General features: G+C 39.8%; 1 protein-coding gene across 1 annotated transcript; it reads right to left on the minus strand.

Annotated features, from left to right (window-relative positions):
* Nucleotides 1-1394: 1394 nt before the first annotated feature.
* On the minus strand, nucleotides 1395-21753 carry cpt1ab (carnitine palmitoyltransferase 1Ab (liver)). The gene is made up of 19 exons (XM_084733832.1): nucleotides 21596-21753; nucleotides 17978-18142; nucleotides 17369-17511; nucleotides 15464-15635; nucleotides 14818-14919; nucleotides 13763-13900; nucleotides 13531-13608; nucleotides 12173-12280; nucleotides 9813-9897; nucleotides 7506-7701; nucleotides 6708-6896; nucleotides 6508-6613; nucleotides 6148-6264; nucleotides 5439-5603; nucleotides 4837-4968; nucleotides 4560-4712; nucleotides 3671-3784; nucleotides 3375-3467; nucleotides 1395-3284 (listed from the first exon to the last, which is right to left on the minus strand). Exons 2-19 carry the CDS (start codon nucleotides 18116-18118, stop codon nucleotides 3201-3203), a joined length of 2316 nt encoding a protein of 771 aa, XP_084589958.1. The 5' UTR covers nucleotides 18119-18142; nucleotides 21596-21753; the 3' UTR covers nucleotides 1395-3200.

Genomic DNA, 21753 nt, shown 5'->3' on the forward strand with positions numbered 1-21753 from the left:
GTGGAGGGACGCATTAATACCCTCAAAGACGGAACTGGCTTCTGGGTGATGTCCACTTGAGCCCAACCACCTGGCCACATGGCAGGCTACAGCTTTCCTTTGATTAAGTAAACACTGAGCTCAGGAAAGATCTCATTTTCACACCAGACCAGTTTCACGACATTTACAAATTGTCAGAACTAAGAAAAACATATAATCTTAGTCTCAACCCCTGACGCAGATGGAGACTGAGCATCCAAAATTAATAGATACTAAAGCAACCAGGGTGTGAAGTACAGGACCTGTGTATGGAAGCATGACAAAGATTTTCTTCCCTGTGTTTATGACACATAGGAGCAACATGTAACAACTGTGTGTCCAAAAATGAGTACAGCAGTCAAAATAGAGAGTTGGAGCCACAGGCTGAACATTAAATAGAATGAAATCCTATTTGAGGCGAGTCTCACCCCCCACTCCTCTGGGCATTTTAATTGAGATTTCTCCTTTAAGAGGAGAGGATGGTTAGATGGTTAGATGACTGAGCTAATGGTTATAGAACATGGGTCATTATACCATCAAGCAAAACAGCTGCTAAATGCTTACTTAACAATTTTTCCCATGCTAGGATGTGGCTCTAGTGACGGCAGTGTTTGTCAGTCCACCACTTTGAAAATAAAGTTGTCAAATGTATCAAAGTATCAATATTTTTTCGACGCCATGTATTTAAAAGAAGAAAAAAATCCAATAATTATAGCATTGAAAGTACCAAAGCTATAAAAAAAACCTAAGTGGTTGTTCAAGTCGTTCAGTCTTTATTGTCCTGACTGAAATATGGTTTGCAGCAAAACCAGAAAGTGTTCAGAGACTTTTTCTGTTCCCACTCTGTGCGCAGCCTGTTAAGTTAAGTAGAAAGTATCAGTCAAAAATGTTTATAGCATGCTCACAGACAAAACTAAGATGGTGTCCATGCTAAATATTTGTTTGAAGTTAAACATTGTTATAGTGAGCATGTTGAAATTAGCACAGCAAAGCTCATGTTCAAATCTGCCAATCATTTCCTTCATTAGCAGTTAAGTCTATAAAATGTCAGAAAACAGTGAAAAGTCCCAGATGACGTCCTTAAGTGTCCTTTATCTGCAACCCAAAGTCAAGAGTCAGGGAAGCTCAACTTTTTTTTTCTTAAAATATTATGCTAAACTGATTCAGCGATTCTTTAAAGAGTTGACAATTAATTTAATAGTTGACAGTTAATTTAATTGATGCAGTTCTATCATCATTAATCTGTAAATTGTACTCTGGTGTTATCACTTGTGGAATGAATGTTAGTGATACAGTGCTTTTCTTCCCCAAGATATGACATTATTTAAAATGATAAAAAAAAAAAAATGTAAGTAAGAGACAGCACACTCAGGGGATACAGCTGTCTGACATTCACTTTATTGTTAAAACTTGTTTTGGTATATCAGCTGCTTGTCTTTTTTGTTTTTACACGTCTTTTAAATTAAAGGCAAAGATATACAGCTTCATCTTCAAACACCATGCAGCAGTGTAAACATGAGGTCTACTGAGATCAAAAGTCATACAACTACAACATACTGGCAAAGTCTGTGACAACAAAACTGTCATGTCAAAAAAAAGGAAGCATTTTGTCAGTTTCACTTCCTGATTCAGCAAAGCTTTAACTAAGTGTTCATAACTCGCTGCATTCAGCTGGTAAATATGCACGTTGTTTAGTGAATAAAGAGGTGAAAACTTGGAAGAAAAATAAATAATATGATGAATTGACAACATATACATAATAACGGAAATGCCTTCCTACACATGACAACCCCTCTAAGCATTAGTCCAAGAGAACAATTATTTCCCATGTACTGGAGAGACAACAATCTATTAAGCGATTCTGCGCCTCATCTTAAGTTGCAACATCACACTTGACAGTTTGCTCATAAAAGTGTACAATCCATCTTGATCTGACAAAAGGCAAGGTAGTTTGGAATTGGTTAGTTAGAACTAAAAGACCAGTCATGGAGTGCACAACAGAGTTAAAGTACAGTTAACCCATTCTTTTTTTTAACACAAGAAACCTAATAAAAGTCACTGCTTCAGTCAAACGCGTTGTGCAAGTGAGGTTCACCCCAGACACACACTGTGTCCTGCCAATTGTTCACTGCCACAGCAAACTCCATGTCATACCACCCACCAGCTCATCGGGGTCACATGGCATTGTGCTGCACCTGCACACCCCAACATAAGCACTGATCTTCCAACGCTGCAGCCGGAACCCTCAAATATCAAGTTAGTAAAACCTGAGTATGAAAATGACAAACACGCGCACACAGACATGATCTGCCTTCATCGCTACGTCACGAAAGCATAGCTGGTTAAAAAGAACAAACGCATTGGCTGTGCACTTGAGTCAGAAAGGCAATTATTGATTAGACGGTGGCAACAGCTCCCTGTCTTCTGTGTTGGTATCCATAATCACACTGGCTGAATATTTATAATTCTTGTAATAATAGATCAACTGTTCAACTGTTTTACTTCTATAGGTTTTCATAGGTGACACAGATTACTGGACACAACTATCCAGCCTAGTGAATCAGTTTAAATACTGAGCCATATGAAATTAATGGACACCTTGTGACATGCAATTGTTTTTTTGTTTGTTTTTTTTTTGTTTTTTTGATATTTAGCATCAGGTTTGCTGCTTTGGCCAGTTCCACATGACTCATGTTCTGCAATTGAGGAGATCAGAAGAAACCAAAAGAATTAAAAGGATTTTCAACAACGGGACAAAAACTAGCAAAAATATTGCACCATCTCTCAACTTAAAATATGTTACAAAAATCAGATGATGCTACTAAACAATTCTTCAGCTTTAATGTCTCTCTAATTTTCTCCTCCCTTTCTGCCCTTTTTACATTAGTGGGTCACTAAGGCACCGGTGCGTGCAGTCCTGTGAATAACAATGTTGATCTGTGCACTACCTGTACCCAAACCACCTGAATCTCGCCTCGTCTATACATACAGTACACATAAACGCCTCGTACACATATTGACAGTAATGTTTCAAATACCTCTTGATCATCCTTATTTCTGTAACATCAATTAACTTAAAAAATAACCCCAAATCCAACATCTGATTCTGTACAAGTTTCAGGAAGAATATACGTTCTGCTAAAAACAACTTCTTGTGTTTGTTCCACCCTTCAAGAGGACAATCACTTGGCTTTCTTTTCAAGCTGGAAGAGGTCCAAGATGTCCAACATGGCCTGTCTGATATTGTTGCCAAAGCGGTGGGAGTCCTGAAATGTAGAAAACGACGGTTACTTCATTAAATAATGGACAGAGTAGAATCTGAATTGTCTGCATAAACTAAAAAATAGCCAACTTACGGTTTCTGGGCTCGAGTGTTTGCTGGAGATGTGGAAGTTGATGAGGTTCTCACCAACAATGATGTAGGAGACACCATAACCATCATCAGCCACCTGAAAGACACAGGATGGAATGTTCATACAGGCCTTTTATTGTATAATTAAATATGTTGATGAAAGCAGGTGGACAGAAACATACGTGGACTCATCCATAAAGGACACAGATTGCATGACTTAGTATTTCAGTTGCAGGACGCCTGCTCAACAGTCTTCACCCTATCTTTAAAAGTTACTGTCAAAACTGATGGATGACTTACTGGACCAAATCCACCTCCGGAGGACACATACTCAGGGTGTTTGACCAGGTCAAACAACTCAAGCTGCTGCAGAGGGGTCTGACTGGTGGACAGTCTCCACGGCTCGGACAGGACCTAAACGTAAAGAGAGCACACATTCAAATCACTAGTCAAAGCAATCTCATTCTGTGTAACATTTTGATCTTGATTTTTTTTAGATACTGGCAATTTACTGGGGGAACGAGAGAAGTGGCATATGTCACATATATTAGTGGAAAGTGAACAATTATCCTTTTTCATTTCTTTAAAATCTCACTTAAATGATATGACTGCTGAGCATGTGTGCATTTATTAACAGGATATACTACTGGGAGTATACAGAGCACAATCTACTTACTTTTACCAGAGAAAACTAAGTAGAAGTCCACTCTTAAATGATTATATGTGTCTGTAAATTTTATGAGCTCGTTTCCAAGAAAGGTAAGAAATTAAATCAGAAGTAAAACTGGTCAAACTGTTTTCTGAAACAGATCTGTAAAAATTTGCAGCATATTTCTTCAGTTCTGAATCTGAGAAAAGATTCATTTCAACACTTATCCTCTTTCAAGAGTTACTTAAATAGGACCTTCCAAGACCTTGAACTAAATAAATAATATAAGTTAAAGATGCCCTTCAGAAATGATAGGCAATAAGGAGAAGAAAAAAGTTGCATCATTAATATTCGTATTCCCAGGCTTTATTTGACTAGTCTAAACAAAGTCTGAGTAAGTCAGCTACTGCTGTAAATGAATAAGTGTGCAGTCCCTGGTCTGTGTTGATTCACATGGACAACGTCCCACTGCTGTGGGTGATTTACAAGAAGCATTACGATAGTAGCAATCTCACAATAAATTCCAACAACACGTCATACCTCCTTGAGGAAGGGTGAGTCCTCTCCCAAATATTTGGAAACCACGTAGAGACAGAAAAGGTGGCGATCGATGCCATGTCCTGTCATTGCCAGGCGGTACATGTTTTGGTGCTTCTCTGCTGCCTGTTTGAGCAACTTGAGACGCTCTTCTCTCTGAACGGACAGGAAAGAGATAAAAGTCAAACATGACAAACACTTGAGCGTGATCTGCATGCTGGGTTAATGATGGGCGACTAAGAGAGGAGGTGGAGTGCGTTGCTGCTGTTCGCTTCCTTACCGTCTCATCTCTGATCATGGAGCGAACAAAGGCACAGGTCTCCATGGTGCAGGAGCGCACGGTTTCTGTTCGGCCCTCACGGAACAAACGTGTCATGGAGGCTTCGTATGTCAAACAGAACTTCCCTTTGTCCTGGTGAGAGACAGTGTGGGTCAGAATTAAAAAAAGAAACCACAGGAAATTGTTTTACAAATTGTTAATGAGTTAACAATAGATTTTTGACATGATAACTGTTAATTAAAAAATAAATTCTACAATCTTTGAGGAGGCTTAAATTTACACTTTAAAATCGCTGACTAATTAACAGAAAGTGTTATGATGTTTGATTATGTGATTGTAATGTGTTTTGTATTACCAAATTAATTGCAAAACAAACAGGAAAATACAGTCTTAAATAAAAGCTTTGATTAAATCATTCATCAACACTCTTCAATGACATGTTGGCTGGTAAGTTGTGAGTGCCCTCTGCTGGAATTTAAGAGGAGCGTGGATGACCTGCATCAGTTATAGTAAGGCAAGCTAAAAGGCAAATGAATAAATGCATAAACGTGTTGTAAAGTCATAAAATGTATCTTATCTTTATTTTAGCCGTATGTACCTACCCTGTAATGGGCTAGCTGTAGGGCGATCTGGATGAAGGCATCAGGACTGGTGCGGCACTTCTTTATCAGACCCTTGCCAAAGTCATTGAAGGGGAAAAGGTGAGAGTCCACATCATCAGCCAAAGTCCTGGCAAGTGTCAGAGAGCTCTGGATGACCTCCTGGCACTAGAGAAAGTGACAGAGTCACATGTTAGATTGAGCACATGACATCATATTAATAAAAGTGTTGTTATTATGAAATCTCAGACTAATAAAATGTTTATCAGTTGGTACTTCTTAGTTTAACACCAGTTATTGTACTCTCACAGTTTACATATAAATATACAAAGCTCTGTCTTCACATAAATGTAATACTGTTGCACATAGTTCAAGCTACCAGCAGAGGGAAACCAATGCCTGAATATCAAATCTCGGTTTTCAGCCCACACTATATGTGAAGCTGCAAAGTATGCTTCATCAGAAGTGCTTGTCTGATAATCAAACAGCTTGACGGTGGTGAAACTATTTGTGTCACCTTTGATGTTTGACTCTCAGAAAGTGTGTGCAGTTATCCCCATTTTTAAATAATTATTAAGTCTTCCCTCTCTAGGATGTTTGGCTTTTCTCCCACCTTTGAGCGCAGCCATTCAGAACAGCTATGGTCAGACAACATGTTGTAAGAATTCAACTTCTTTCTGTAGGTTCTTTTTTAACACATCTCAATCCTTGCCTCATCAGTGATGTCCCACTGCAGCCTCTGAGGACCTGGCAGGTTTGGGTGTGGCTCCCCACAGCAGTGACCGTCCTCAGTATAGCCCAGCCTGACAGGGTCCATGGAAAGTACATGCTGCAACGCAGAGTCAAGTTTTAATATGATAAACTCAGTTGAACGGGTCGCATTTCTGTCTTAAAAGCTTTGATGAACAACATAATCATAGATTGTTAAGCTTGTTTAACATATTACGTTTTGTCCTGTAGGGAAAGGATTTTTTGATGTCATACCCGATGACAAACTGAGCTTTTTATTTCATTATAAGCTGGTTTAATGCACAAATGAGAAATTAATTAGATAAAAACTACACTGACGTACCTCCCACAGATGGCCAATGATTGGAGCATCTGCCCAGGAATGCTCTGCGTTAAGTCCCATGGTGCCATTCTTGAAAATAATCAGGTTGAAGGACTTATCAAACCACCTGAATGAAGAAGAATAAACCATCAGCGTATTTATAAATGAACTTGTGCTACAAACTCATCAGAACCAAACTAGATCAATTTAATTTGTTCCACCTGTCGTAGCATTTTCCGTGGAGCAGCGACTTGGCGTAACTGTCCAGAGACTTGACCGGGTTGTTGGAATCGTAGCGCTGCTCGGTGTCATCGAGGGTTACGAAGAAGGCTGCCTTCTCAATGGCGTCCAGCGATTGCTTGTTCTTACCACGGCTGAAGTAGGTGTCACGAGCTTTGGCCCATGGGGTCCTACAGAATGTCAAATCAAGGCAGATCTGAAACAATGGCTTGCAGAGAGTCACGTGTAACAAGTACATACTAGTTTCTTCCCCGTGTGACAAACAGGTGATGTATATGAGGGAGGTGAAGTACTTACATTTTTGTGGTCACTGCCACACCCAACCGTACCATCAAAACACTCATGTCATCTTATTATTAACCCATACATTATCTGGGCTGATAATGTTAGTCAATTTTAACTTATTGCAGATGCCAGCATATTTGTCAGCTGGGAAGTAACAAGAAATTATAGTGCAGAGGTAATTTAGAAATAGTGTCGCCATCATACAGGTTTTATTTTGCAAAAATGTCTCGCTCAGTATATATTTTGGGCACAGTTCTTTATGGAAAATATTGTTTATCTTTATTTTAAAAACGAATATCACACAATATAATATTATCCATATTTTGAATTCTCATATATTAATATCTGCCTCGAAATTAAGATATCAGTTAGGCCTTAATCAGTTCTAACTTTTCCATATTATACATTATAGGCACAACCACAATTCCCAAAAAGTTGGGTTGTTGTGAGGCCTCATCAATACTGGCTGCAGCTCGCTCTGTAATGCCACCCACCTGTCCCCTGCAGTCAGTGCGGCTAGTCTCTCCTCTCCTGGCAGGGGTTCTGACTTGTCTGCCAGGATCCTCTCCATCTGCTGCTCTATCTCCCGTGGCAACAGCAGCCGCCCGTCATAAAACATCCACACCTTGTAAAAGCGACCCTTGTGGTACACAGCTATGTGTTTGCTCTCGTTCATGTGCTGAAGGGTATCTGGGAGGGAAGCACCAAAGGTAAGGAGAGACAAACAGGAAAACAGAGAAAAAAAGACAATTGGAAAAGTGTTTGGGAATTGGAGATGTATGTCTTTGGAACTCTTTGCAGCTTAGAATTAAAATTATATATTATTAAAATCTTTATTCAAAAAAAGAAGGCAGCAGTTTGAATGGAGTGTGGATGTCACAGCATTTTATTCCTGGGAACATTAGAAGTGTTAGTAACCAGTTCTTTGTCCCAGTGGTAAAAAGATGTGGTATCTACAACATCCAGGGCTCGTTCTTTTATTTTTGTAAACATTCTTCTTATTATTAAGTTATATTCATTTGAAGGGCAATAAACAACTGAATTCAAAGTGATACTACATGATGGGAGGAACTATCCAGTTCAAAAACTAAAGCAGCTTGAAATGGGAAGTGCGGGGAGTGAGATGAAAGGGGAAATGTAATTTTGGAACAGGACAGTGGTGTGGATTACAATTAATTGAGGTGATGTTTGTTTGAACAGCCGTGAACAACAACCAAGAGTAACCAATTCAAAAATATGCCTTTGCCTCTTAGATACAAAGTTATAATATTGTTTCGTTGATGCTCAAGTGTTCAAACAAGCATTGCCTTTGTTATAGACGAGACAAAGGAAAGGATGCTAGGAACAAACCCAAGAACAACAACAACAACCTCACATCCAGGTAATATTTAGTCTACTGTGTTTCCTCTTGGATTAAACTGGGACTGACCAGTAAGAGACTATTATTTAAATAACCTAGCTTTGGAAATTAAACTAAGCAATAACTTATATTTAACAGTTAAATTCAAAAGGTTTGTCATATCTATTCATTGACACTCAATTTATGCAGTACTAGAATCCCATCTTTCTACAAAACCACTGATACCATCTATCACAAAATGAAGGGTCAGCTTCAAACTAAAGGCATATCATTTATTCTAATCGGTATGAAATCTGTATTACTTATATTTCAAAGTTAAAAATTTTCCTAATATGGTCAATCTTTCTACTTATACATTTCCATGAGGGATGCATTATGAATAAATGCAAAATGCTCTATAAAAAGTAAGTAAAAAGTACATTTAAGAAGATTTTCGATTAACTTTGCCAGAAAAAAATAAATTTGAACCTCTGAGGAGTCAGAAATGATCTTTGGTTTTGTTGTTATAATCATGTCAGTTCAATCTAGCTCAGTCAGAGTTGTGAAATATTAAATAATCCATCTCTGCTCGATACATCTTAGTGTTTCTTACCCTCTGACGTGCATAAACTACAGGTTTTATAGCTTCTGTTTAAAATACAAAATGTGAAATTATCCGTTATGAGAATCAGCCATAAGAAGCAGGTCATTATCAATTACCAGTCTCAATTGAAAAAGAAAAATCCCAATCATGCATCCTAATTTCACTTAATTTAGAATGAGTTATAAATTACTCCTGTCCCCTACAGCCAGAGAGACAGGTGTAGTCTCTGTCTTCTCGACTGTCTCTACTGTCTCGTTAATGTACACAGTTTGTCATACATCTTGATGACATCACAGCTCAAGATTTTGGTCCTGAGGCTTCAAGTTTTGGGCTTTCACATTGAACTGGTTATAGGGCTGAGTGTTATCTCATGCATTAGGGGGTCCTTTCCACACTGACGTGCATGTCACATCGTGTCAGTTCTTCTAGGACTGAACAACAGCACTTAATCCCAAGTTTCAACAAAGACCTCCCAGGGGTCATTTATTAATTTTAGGTGCATGCCCATGACCACCATCCAGGATCGATAATAGTATTTTATTATCTTTGATAAGAAAATTATATTATTATATTTCAAATCCCATAGAACACATCCTGAACCGTGTGTGAAATAATATGAATAAATTGAATATATGCATTCAGGCAAACGCAACACCATTTAACATTTAACACTCCTTCTGTTTTGCCTACTGAAACTCAAACATTAGATTTGAGTCACATGCAAATTAGTCTTTGAATGTGTACAGACCAGCACACATGCATTATTATATTCTTTCTAATTCAACCAAATGGACAAATGTCCCAAGGAGAAGTACAGTAGGAGTAGTGTGGAGGAGGCAGCACTGCTAAAGACTCTACCTGTGTCTACACCTGGGACACGACTGGTGTTGAACATACGCTCGTATTGGGCTGAGCACATGGGAATAGTGTGTAGGAGCATGAGCTGAAATGCAAAAGGGGAGAGTCAAACACAGAGAGATGACAAACTAATTTACTAAAATCCCCAGGGAGCAGCAGCAGACAGACACCTACAGGGACAGGAGCACGGATGAAGTGGAGAGGGAGTGATGAGGATCAGGGTGATAAGCAGACTTAAGCAGCAGAAGGGACCTCAGAAGGCTTCCAGGGAAGGAGACATGAGCAGGGTCCAGAAACCAGTGGTCTGCTAGCTCAATGCCACCAGCAAAGCCCTGATATTTGCAGGATATTTGCTCAAATGCAGATACTTTCACAGATAATTTTAGTACGTATCTCCCAAATAGATACCTAAAATAAAAAAGAAATGCTAAAGAGAAGTATTTTTCACAGGGCTGTGCTGCTGAGAATGAGTCTAGGAGTCAGGGTTTCCAATGGCTGTTGCCGTGGCAGCTAGGGTCACAGAGGGTAGGGGGGTCAGAGGGCACAGTGGACATGTGCCCTCCTCTTACCTGTCTCCAAACCAGGGATGCGGGTGGTGTTAAACATCCGCTCCCACTGAGCCGAACAAAGAGGAACCTTGTTTGCCAGCAAGTATATCTAACGCAGCGTCCGACACAGCGAAGGGACAAAACAGTAGAACAGAGACAACTGTATGTGAGTGTGTAACAGGGCAAGCTCATGCATTGGTGTTTGCATAAATGCATTCAATCAGTCTTTGTAAGAGATCAATGTGTGTTTATGCAACATGTAGCAGACTGTGTGAGGAATGGGCAAATGTAAAAAAGAAGCTGCACTTTAAGTGGCAATCTCGAAGATTTTCATTTATGTAAATCAAATACCGTTAAGTCATAGTCTATTTTTGAATGAGCAAACACAACAGTGACTGATGAAAGTTTTGGAATATTTCAGCCATGTTTCCACAAGTATGCAGAACTTTAAAAAATGGTGGCTGAAATAAAATGATGCGAGTATTCGAGCACAGAAATGTTCAGCGCTGCAAGCTCCATCTAGACCCTGTTCTTTTGGAAAGTACTACCCCCGAGCAGGGACATTTTGAGGGTATTAATACAGACCCTGGTCCCTGCTGCACTACTAAGTTCCTCCAAAGGTTCCTAATCCCTGGGGAAAGTTACTGCAGTGGAAATGCGGCTTTATATAATTGCAGTATTGCAAATATGGTGTCTGTAATGACATTCTCAGAAATATGGTATATTAAGCTGCTGAGTTGCTGCTTATGCAAACTGAACATTGGCTACTGCTGGAGCTTCACATTAAAAGCATTAAACTGGTGAACCACCATTTTTATCATAGTAGTCACAGAATATGCCATGTGTTTGTCAGTGGGCTTGGCACTTAGCTTAAAAAAAGACAATGCCAAATTTCTGCATTTTTTGACAGTGGATCAGTTTGAAATATTGCAGGGAACAAGAAGGAGCAGCAACAGTGACGAAAAGCTGCAGGCGACAGGCTGCACACCTCCAACTTCTCAGTGTGATAACCAACTCCTTTCACTGTACCCTGCTGTCTGCAAACTCATATTGCGTACTGCATAACATCAGATCATTATCACTCAGAATGATAAAAAAAGGTCAGTTATTGCCTGACTTCTTTATTAATATGACAATAGTTCGCTTTGCTGCCCACAGAATTTTGTGATGTGTTATTATTATTTGCGTTGTATTATTTGTGTTGTTATTATTTGCTGTTAGCAACAGTAACTACAGGTGTGGCCAAATCAACCTGGACTGAAAGGTTCAAGATTGTCACTTCAAGCATCATGCAGGCTGATAAAGGATAAGTACTAACAGAGAAGCAGGAAAAGATGACACTTGCATGTGTCAGTAAAATCACCAGCATTCATTAAGTCTTATCCAATAAGCCTTCAGGAAATGCTTGTGATCTCGCTTTGCTGATAATCAAAGCTGTACTTTAATCAAAACAAGGAAAAAGCACAGTGCGTAGCTCATTCCAAAGTCATACACAGTGACCTGAGAAAGATATCAAGTGTTAAATAATCGTTGGTAGGATTGTAGATAACAAATTGACTCTGGAGTACACAAGAAAGGGTTGCAAAAGATAAGCAGCTTTCATTGTCAACTTAAAAGACAAACCCCCTGAGATAACAGCTATTGATAAATAGATCATAAATTAGAAAGTTAAACATTGACATAAGATTGATGTGGTCAAACATGCACTAATGTAGTTTATATCACAGATTGCAGACTGTCTATACATTAACCAATAACCAATAAAATAATTTCACGAGTGAAAACACAGAGACAGAAGAGCTCTTTACTCACAGGTTTGATCTGTGCTCTGTCCAGTTTTCTCCTGTAGAGCATGATAGCATGAATGGCATTACCTGCCCTGGCAGCCTGGATGGAGGTGGGGAACACATACAGGAAGTCCTGAAAAAAAGGAGATTATTAATAATATATCAATAATCAATCACATTTCATCCAATATGTTACTCAATCAGATGTGAATTGTAAATGTAAGGAGATCAATCTGAACACAATGTCACTGTGTGACACATCCATGGATTCTTTCTTGCTGTTTTGGTCAAGGTCTATATGCACACATACACATAAGTGCTTATCATGACCTGCTATTTAAAGCGTGCTCAGTGTTATTCCACTGACCCCATGCCAAGTCAACCTCTTTGACAGCAATGTTTTTGTAAGCAAGAGCACAGATCCATTTTTGTGTTAGCTGCAAAAACAGACATTTCTATAGTGCTGGACATGCCTGTCCTGCTTGGAGTGACAGTCCAGTCTACTGTCTCACTAATTCAGGCAGAAAAGTACAAAGGGAGCTGTGGGTTTGTGCCAGAGTCTCTTTTATAGACCCTCAGTGGTGAACAGTTGAGTTCCTGTTGAGTTCACTGGGTCCATGATCACAAACATGACACACATTTAGAGAAATCAAACTGCCCAATAAGTAACGACACCTTATAATGTACTAATTATAGCTTTGCCAACCAAGATGCTGAAAATCCCAATTCTGTAATGAGTTTTCCTGAGACACTGACTTTATTTCTAAATGCAGATGCATACATGGATTAAAGCAAAGCAAAAAATCCTCTGACTGAATTTTTTTTTCAGCCAAGTCATTGTCCCATTTGCTGATTTGTAAAACAAGTTAAAGAGGACTCACCCCACATTACTCGGCGGTGCTGAAATCTCACAGGTGTGGACCTGTGAGATTTCAGCACCGCCCCACACATAACCATTAATGCTGTCCTCTTATGCAACCATCTAATTGTAAAAAAGCTTCAGCCTACACAATGCAAATCAGCCTGGTATTGGTTGAGAAAGAGGGCCAAACAGGTTACTCTGCAGCATTAGTGACTAATTATTTTCAGATAACACATTAACAGTTAATCCCTTTTTGTACAAGACTCTCGTCTTGTCACAGCTGTGTTTTAAGTCGCACCACAACAAAGATCTCACACAAAAGGACTGCAAACATTTGGGATTCATTTGGATGTCACCAAAAAAAAAAAAAAAAAAAAAAAAACAGAAAAAAATCACCCAACACACCTTCACAGAATAAATCACATCTTATAAACTATAAAGCTTAAGCAATAATCTTATTGCTTAATTTTTGAAGGCTGAGGTGTTGTTTGCAAACAGATTGTCAGATATAGACATCTTACCATGGCATAATAGTTGCTGTTGACCATGATGGGTCCACGGCCTCTAAGGTAGATATACTCCTCCCACCAGTCACTGACCTGTGCAACATGAAGCGGGGGGACAGAGGGAGACACTATTACCAAGACACCGTGTTTCTTGGAAGTTTGAAGGTGATTTAAGACACAGGACGGTGTTAAACTGGGACAAAAGAGTGGAGAGGAGTGAAAGGGAGAGGAATTCTTTCTAACTCACATAGTTGGAGGCCCACCAGGACTTGAGTTTGAGGTACCACTGCAGTCTGGGTCCCAAGTTCTTCTCAAAGTCTTTGGTCAAGCCCTTCATCCGTTCATACTGGTCATCGTCCATCAGTGGGCGCACTGACTCCAGGTACTGTCAATACAGAGAAACACATAGTCACGAATCATTGATTTAAAAAAAAAAAGTGACAACAGATAGGCCAGAAAAACTAGTTGTCTATTATTTATTCCAACAGCTTGGCTGCATTCAGGCCAAACCAGGCATGGCCATGAAAACGCCAGTTCTCTCATTCATTCAATGGGGCAGGGGATGCCAAGAAATAAAAACAAAACATAACACAGTGATCTGTGGTGAAAAGTTGAACCAGAGTCAACTTCTGGAGAAATGCAACCCAATGTCATGCATGCCAATCATACAAGTCAGTGAACAGACTGTTTGACAGTCAGCCTAAAATATCACTGAAACCAGAGTGCTTGAATTAAACAATGACACGCTCCCAGTCATGTACTTGCTTGCATTATTTTGTGTACCCACCTTCTACATCTGTGTCTGACATGTAGTTTACGAAATAGAAGCTTCCTTTGGTTTGTGTCCATTTGTTTGGGAAGACAGAAATAGAGTGGGTTTGTTGAGCAAACTAGAGTGTGAATAAAGAGAGGGAGCAGTGGTAGCGAGCAAGCTGGTGAACCAGAAATTAAATTATTAAACTATAATTAATTATATAAATGATATATAAAATTATTTTCTGATTGCTTCACATTGGTCACATTCTGAGCACAAATAAACATGGCCACAGCTTTGCAAACACTACAACACCGTACAAACCCGCACTAATCACTGTAATGCCTAATTTGGTCTGAATACAGCCATAATGACAGAAAGGCAGGAAGTCTGTTTATCAGCTCTCCATTGAAAAACACAGTCAAAGGAGAAAAGATGACATGAGGAAATTGACATAAATCAAAACTGCTTGAACTGCTTTTTGTTGCCTTGCATATTTGAAAATCTTTTTGGAGTGTTACTGAATTGACAGGAGAGGCGGAACTTACCCTTCTGCAGGTGTCCTTGACACTGGGAACAGGTAACCGTGGCAGAGAGTTCTGGAAACTGTAGAGCATTGGCTTCCTGCCCGAGAACACCTTCACTAATAACTGGAGAGGCAGAACAGATAAGGGAGAGGGGGGAGGCCAAAATAAATTCAACGTCACACTTTGTGTTTCACCTAGAAAACTGTGGTTTATGGGGCAAAGTGCAAACACGTAATAGCTTAAACTAAACAGACCAAAGCAGCACATGTAGTCTGACGTACCCTTCACACAAGAATTGTCTTGCAAGTAAAAAAGAAACTGGATCTTTGACTTGTTATAGTCACTTGACTTTGGACTTCAAGTCTTAAATTTTAATGATATTAAGCATTAATGTGAAATACTATTTTACTAACTTAAATGCAGTTCAGCGCTGTACAGTAGAAAAAGTAATTCCCATTTAATTTAGAACATTCACTTGTTAGTCAGAATTGAGCAGCCATGAGTTAACTCTTGTCTCTAACACATCTGGCTGTCACAAGTTGCGACAGTGTCTTCCATGTGCGGCGGCAAAAACGGCTGTCTTTACTCGTGTGGAAAAGACTCGCACAAGGACACTCCTGTATGAATCTGCTCAAAAGTGACTCGAACAGCACATTCATTGTCTCACCATCCACAGACGAGTAGACCAGGACACAGAGCCATGGCGTGCATGCATCCAGCCATGCCATGACAACAGGCACTTCAGGACATTCCTCATGATCATGATTATGGTGACCCACAGGCCTGTGCCCACCAGAACTCCTCCAACTATCCTCTGACTGTCTGTGGACATGTGTTGACTGTGGACAAAGAAAGAAGGGGACAGAGAGGCAATGAATTTCATACAGCAGCTATCAGACCTAACCCTGTCCAAAGACAACAAAGGCAAATTAAATCATGAATGACAAACAATACATGTAATTAATGTTGACATACAAACTGTAAAATCCTAAACCTTTACAACTCAGTATAAACCTTTATTACTCAGTATAAACCTTTATTACTCAGCATACACCTCTATACTGAGTGTCCCTGATGATACATTTTATAAACATGAGAGGAGGCATGGCTTTTCTGCAGTTTCGCTGTTTGTAACACAAATAGGTCTTCTAAGCTGACACAAAACATGTCCTTCTGCTGTGAAAAATGTGTCATAACTGGAGGTAATAACTTTAACGGCGCTGTCATAAACAACAACCTTGACTTCAGGGAAGATCCCCAGCATTGTTGATAAGAGAGGCTTTAAACGCTTTACATGGACAGGCAGTGTTTGTATAATATCACTAAACATGATCAATATTGTTATCAAAATATGAAGATTAGGTGTAGCAAACAGCTGATTATGGTCTATACTGTGCGATGGAAGAAATGTTTTCACCAGTTGAGATTTGACGATACCATTTCTAGTCTTGCTATATATTTGGGACCGGCTATGCAGCAAATCAGGGCTGGGCCTGCGTGATCTAATGATCTCAGAAATTCAGCTGCCTCTCAAGATAATGTGATTTAAGCAGCAGGACTGCTTAAATTTACATGCATATATAACTGTGATAGATGTAACTATGTAACTTTAAAACTGCATTTCCACTGCACGGTAAGGTTCGACTTGCTTTTGGTACCACATACGTAATTTTCCACTGAAGGTAGCACCCCACCAATGAAGGCAGAGCTAATCGTCACAGCAAGGCACAGCAAGGGAGCAGCAAGGCAAGGCAGCAGGAGTTGGGAAACAACACACTTAAGCTTTACTTTGGTCTTGGAAAAGTGCAGCCATTATTCACTACAGACTGTAAGTCACACTCTGCATATACCACCAGATGGACAACTTCACTGCTCATCTTTTCCTGTACTGCACTGCATTCAACGTCAGTCTCTGCCTCTTGCTCTCTCATTCACTAAACTACACACTGCACTACACTATCTTTGCTCTGCAGTGTTTTCGCTTCGCATTTGGTATCAGCTCAGCTGGCCTGGAACCTCGAGACCAGTGAGACCAGCAAAAGTAGTGGGTACTATCCCCAGTGGAAAAAACAAAAAAGAATGAGTTGAGGCAAGTCATATGATGCAGTGGAATTACTATTTAATTACAGCTAGAGCTGCCACTGAAGGAGGCACTGAAAAAACAAGCTGTCGTTATTCTAATAAATACCTGAGTCATGTGCATAGCTCCAGAAATATAGTAAAGGTTTGATGACACAGAGTCAAACACATTCCACCTCCATCACCATACGTTTGTCCAGATGGAGCATTTTCACATATTGGATTTTTTTTTAACATAGTTTTCTATCATCTTTTCTACTACAGTTCTGGGTCGATCAGGACGTTATTTGTTCAGGGCCTTCCTTCCCACCACGGTGCCAATTTGTGAACAAATTAGCATGGTTGTTATGTCTAGACATGAAGACAGCTCCTCTGTGTTCCATTTTGTTTTCCAAGGCCAATAATTTTGAGTTCTCAGCTGTCTTTGACTGCTTCTAGAAAAAATATCACCATGTCATTCTAGGAGAGCACCTCATGATATCAGCGGCCTTACCTGATGGGTATGTGTTGGCCAAGTTTGGCAATCAACCCCAGGGAGGGATCCAGCTGATTATACTTATTGTAGGACATGTAGGACACAACCACTACCATGAACCCAGCAGGGCTGCCGGGGTACACACCAGTCATTATCCCATTCTGTGGAAAGGTACAACAAATGCAGTGTCACAAAGGTCATCAGAGTCACAGAGTGAAAAGAATAACTGTTTTGGATCCTGCTGACTTCTGTGACTTATCATTAATTATTCACATCTAGAGAAAATATTAACGTGTGAAAGTGCTGGCAGGTCTTTGGGTTTGAATGACTCAGTATGACTGTTTGTAAACAGACAACTAGGTCAAAGGCTAGGACACAAAGAACAGACAGGAAGGTTACTGTCACTATTGACTGTGAGACCGTCCAGTGTAGTGCATCACTGGGGCCCCTATAATCCTGTTTACTAACTAAATATTTACTGAGAACAGAAATGAACAGGATCTTATGTGAGATACTTATAGCTGATAGCACTTCAAAAGTAACTCAGTCAAATTGCATCAAGATTTCTCCTCACGCTGTACAGAAACCCTCCAGGCTTTGCTCTCCCATAAGTCCAACACCTCTCACCTTGAAGCGAATGAACCTTTTCTTCCATGAGTGGAGGCCAGAGAGGTAGATTTGACGCAGAGCCTCGTGGCACAGCTGTAAGTCGATGCCATCAGGGGTGACGGTGAACTGGAAGGCCACCGCCTGGTGCGCTTCTGCCATGGTGGCTACTACTGTGTAGGGTCACTGAGGGTAAGGGAAGGGCAGGATAGCAAAATTAGTGAAGAGAAAGGTTCAATAAAGTTTATATCAAACAGGAAAGAAAAATGGCAGATATAACTCAGAACATAGACAAACGCATCTTAATTCTTGATACAGGAAAAACTTGCATAAAACATCCAAAAACACTGAAGCACACAGACTGAGTTGAACACAGTTCTATTAGGAGACTATTCAAACAGAACCCCTTCCAACATTTGAATTCATGTTCCCACAGTCTTTTCTCACTTTATGTTAATTTAGATGGTATTATATTACCATTTATTAAATTCATCACTAAGTTAGGTTCACACGGATAGTGACTCCAAGAATGACCATATCACACCAACATTGTATTAATCATTACATCCTGATATCTGGATGAAGCTATAAATGACTGTCAGACAAATATCAGAAATATGTTCCATGCTAACCAGCCTCTGTCACAGGTTGTTGAAATCAGCAGGTCCTTACTCCTTGACAAGTCAGGTTACTTAATTTAGAGATTTAATAAGATAAAGGTTGTTGTAGAGATAACACTGAATTAAACGGATAACTACATTCTTACTCAGAGAAACAGTATGTACATTTAGGGGTAAATTGCTGCAGTGCTAATATGTGGAAACATACTGCATGTGCTATGAGAGCAGCTCTTTTGACTTACAAAAATAAACATTTCCCTTTTCATGTCTCCATAGCTGTTGTTTTGAGTTGAGTCTGTATAATCCTGGTCTTGCTTGCAACTTTACTTGGTTTTGATTCTGTGTCAGACCTTAAGACTGGGATTATTTTTAGTGAAGGCGAGTCAAGTGCACAACTGTAGCACAGTCATTTGACTAGGCTACGGGTTCCTTTATAACAAGCCATCATGTGAGCGCCATCAGGCGCCCCACTATTACTGTTTTATTGATTACAAAAGCATCAAATCCTTTTTTAGGAAATATCGTGAACAACAGATGTCCCCTTCTATTACATTTAATATTATGTGCACTCTTACTCGTCATTATTATTATCATCATGTACAATAATATATTGCACCAATGACCACAAAATTACACATATTAATTTGTCTTATTTATACTGTTATGCTATTAAGCACTTTTTTTGTTACATTTACTCCTTATACACTTTAGATTTTATAATTCACTTTATATTTGATTCTCTGCTGTTAATCTTTTATTACTGGAACAACATCTGGCTCAAGAAGTTACCTATCTTATCTTATCTTATCTTATCTTATCTTATCTTGATAAATTAGCTTGATGAGCATGTTTTTGTATTCAGTTACTACATCAGCTCAGCTGGTTCCTTCAAGCTGACACCAGAGATGCACTGGGAGGTGTCAATATTGTTCGACTGAACTGGTTGGGCAGGTGTAGCATCTCATCCTTTACAACAAGAGCTGTAACAAGGCAAGCTATTTTATGGGTTAGGGTTAAGGTTAGGGGGTTGAATTCTTATAAAATCAAATTTTTTTAGTCATTGGAAATCTCTCATGGGATGTGGCATCTGAAATGAAATGGTAAAATCCTAATATAAGTGATACTTTTCCTGATAATAAACAGGGCAGGGATAATAAACCTACAAAATGGCCAGTATTCAAGGCCCAGGTCTTAATTTCAAATACCGTTAGTTAAGCCTTTATTTCACCATCACTGATGTATGAGACAAGCCTTAAGCATCAAGTACAAACTGCAACCTGGATGATGAAACACCGGTTGTGGCGTTGTGGGAGCAGCTTTTTCCAGTTGCCTTCAATTGCCGTCGGAAATACAACAACCACATGAGCATGCACAAAATCCAACTGCCAAATTTAATGGGAAAAGTCCTAAATTGACCGCTAATTACACTGATCAGACGTTTTCACAGTTACTTGTATGTCTCATGGTAATGCTTTGCTGTACTAAATCTTAGCTGGTGTGCTTTTTCTCCTGCAAAGCTCTGCTTAGTTTGTGAAAAGCGCCGTTTTGTTTTTGCAGAGTTCATTTTCATTTCATTCAACGGAAGCACTCTGAAAGCAGGACACGTCGTTTCTACGTTTTCAGTCTGGAAGGAGCATCCACAGAGCAGTATTTTAGCAGTCAGTCCCCTCCCCCCGCTACTTTCCCACATCACATGATCCACCCTGTGCTGCAGAAACTAGGGGAAAGGTCGCAGCGCTACGCCGCTTGGATACCGGGAAAAACTGACAACGTAGTAGTCACAAACCGTCGCATGTCGGAAACCATATCCCACCGTGGTTGCTATGAAGCCACCAAAAACATATCGTTTGTTTTGGATGTCCTATAATCGTATATATAATTTTCTGCATTTTAAAGCGGATGCAAAAACCCTGTCTAACGTCAATAAATCATGTCAACTACCTCCGTGTCCATGAACTTGCAGACCTGCATTATAATTCTAACCGCATTAAACGCCACACCGTCAACTTCCGGAAGCTCTTTAGTTATCATTACCAAACACCTCAACATCAAACACAAAGTCAGTCCAGACTAATACGCTCGGCATATGTAGGTTACATGATTCTGGTATTATATCAAGTATCCTGCCCACGTGGTCTGTGAGAAATGGGGTCACTAGTGTGCACCCCACACTGTCAGTCTACTATATTATATTTAATCTTTCAAAATAACCAGACCTTTCCAGCGACTTGTAAATAAACAATAAAGGACACCATGACAAATCAGCTATTACTGACCTTCAATGGCAGGTGACACTACACACACTCACCTTTATAAATGTCTCTTTAGCTACTGTAACACGCAATAGACCACTGTCAGGAACAGGTAGGCTGTATTATATTGTATTATCCATCAATAATAACATATTGTAATAGAGCTGCCGGCTGGTTGTTAATGAATGACCTTTACTTGGACTTTTGCCTACATTCACCTTATGAACAACAACGCAGGAGCGTGACCAGGTTTGTACAAGATAACATCGTAATATAGAAAAGTAAAGTCATTATAGGTTTAATGTTTGATGCAGGAATTCAGTGGAGGCCTATTTAATAAGTATTTGCTGTTAGAAACCAAGAGTAAGGCTATGAGTCAATAGCTCGTTTGCCTTTGAAATTAAGTTTCGACTTTAATGATGATTTGTCTATAAACTTAAAATCTGACTTCTACAGGCCACACGAGCGCACAAGTCGCCCGGTTATGTCAAAGCGAAGGTAAGAAAATCTACTGTAACGTAACGCCATGTAAACACCGCACAGCTCTGCGCTGACAAGGAAACAGTTCATGCTGACGTTAACGTCAAGTGCGCAGAGATAACCACAGAGTTCAGAGGGTTTTCTTAACCCACAGACGAGTTTTTTTTCTCTCTCTCTTCTTTTTTCATACCCCTGCAGCCATATTTGCTCAGCTACTCCCCAAACTGCAGAGAGAGTCCACAGCAGGAAGAGACACGCACTGAAGAAGGAGGATTATTATTACTCACCAACCCTTTCTTTCTATCCGTGTGAGAGAGCTGGGCTTTCTGATCCGACGAGGGGGATGTGGCACGGTTTGTCTGTCGGTGGAGACTGCTCATACACACTGCATGAATGAGAGCTCAGACTTGTATACAAAGCCTGCCCCCTTTTCACTGCCTACAGG

This window comes from Lutjanus erythropterus, chromosome 13 (assembly GCF_056507025.1).
Source record: "Lutjanus erythropterus isolate fLutEry1 chromosome 13, fLutEry1.hap2, whole genome shotgun sequence".
Lineage (NCBI taxonomy): Eukaryota > Metazoa > Chordata > Actinopteri > Lutjaniformes > Lutjanidae > Lutjanus > Lutjanus erythropterus.

Excerpts from the sequence above, each read along its gene's own strand:
- cpt1ab (XM_084733832.1), bottom strand. The coding sequence starts at position 18,118 with ATGGCAGAAGCGCACCAGGCGGTGGCCTTCCAGTTCACCGTCACCCCT. Across the intron at positions 13,901-14,817 it reads TCAAGGACACCTGCAGAAGG|TACCTGGAGTCAGTGCGCCC; the intron begins GTAAGTTCCGCC and ends CTGTATTGACAG. Across the intron at positions 6,897-7,505 it reads GCACTGACTGCAGGGGACAG|GACCCCATGGGCCAAAGCTC; the intron begins GTGGGTGGCATT and ends GACATTCTGTAG.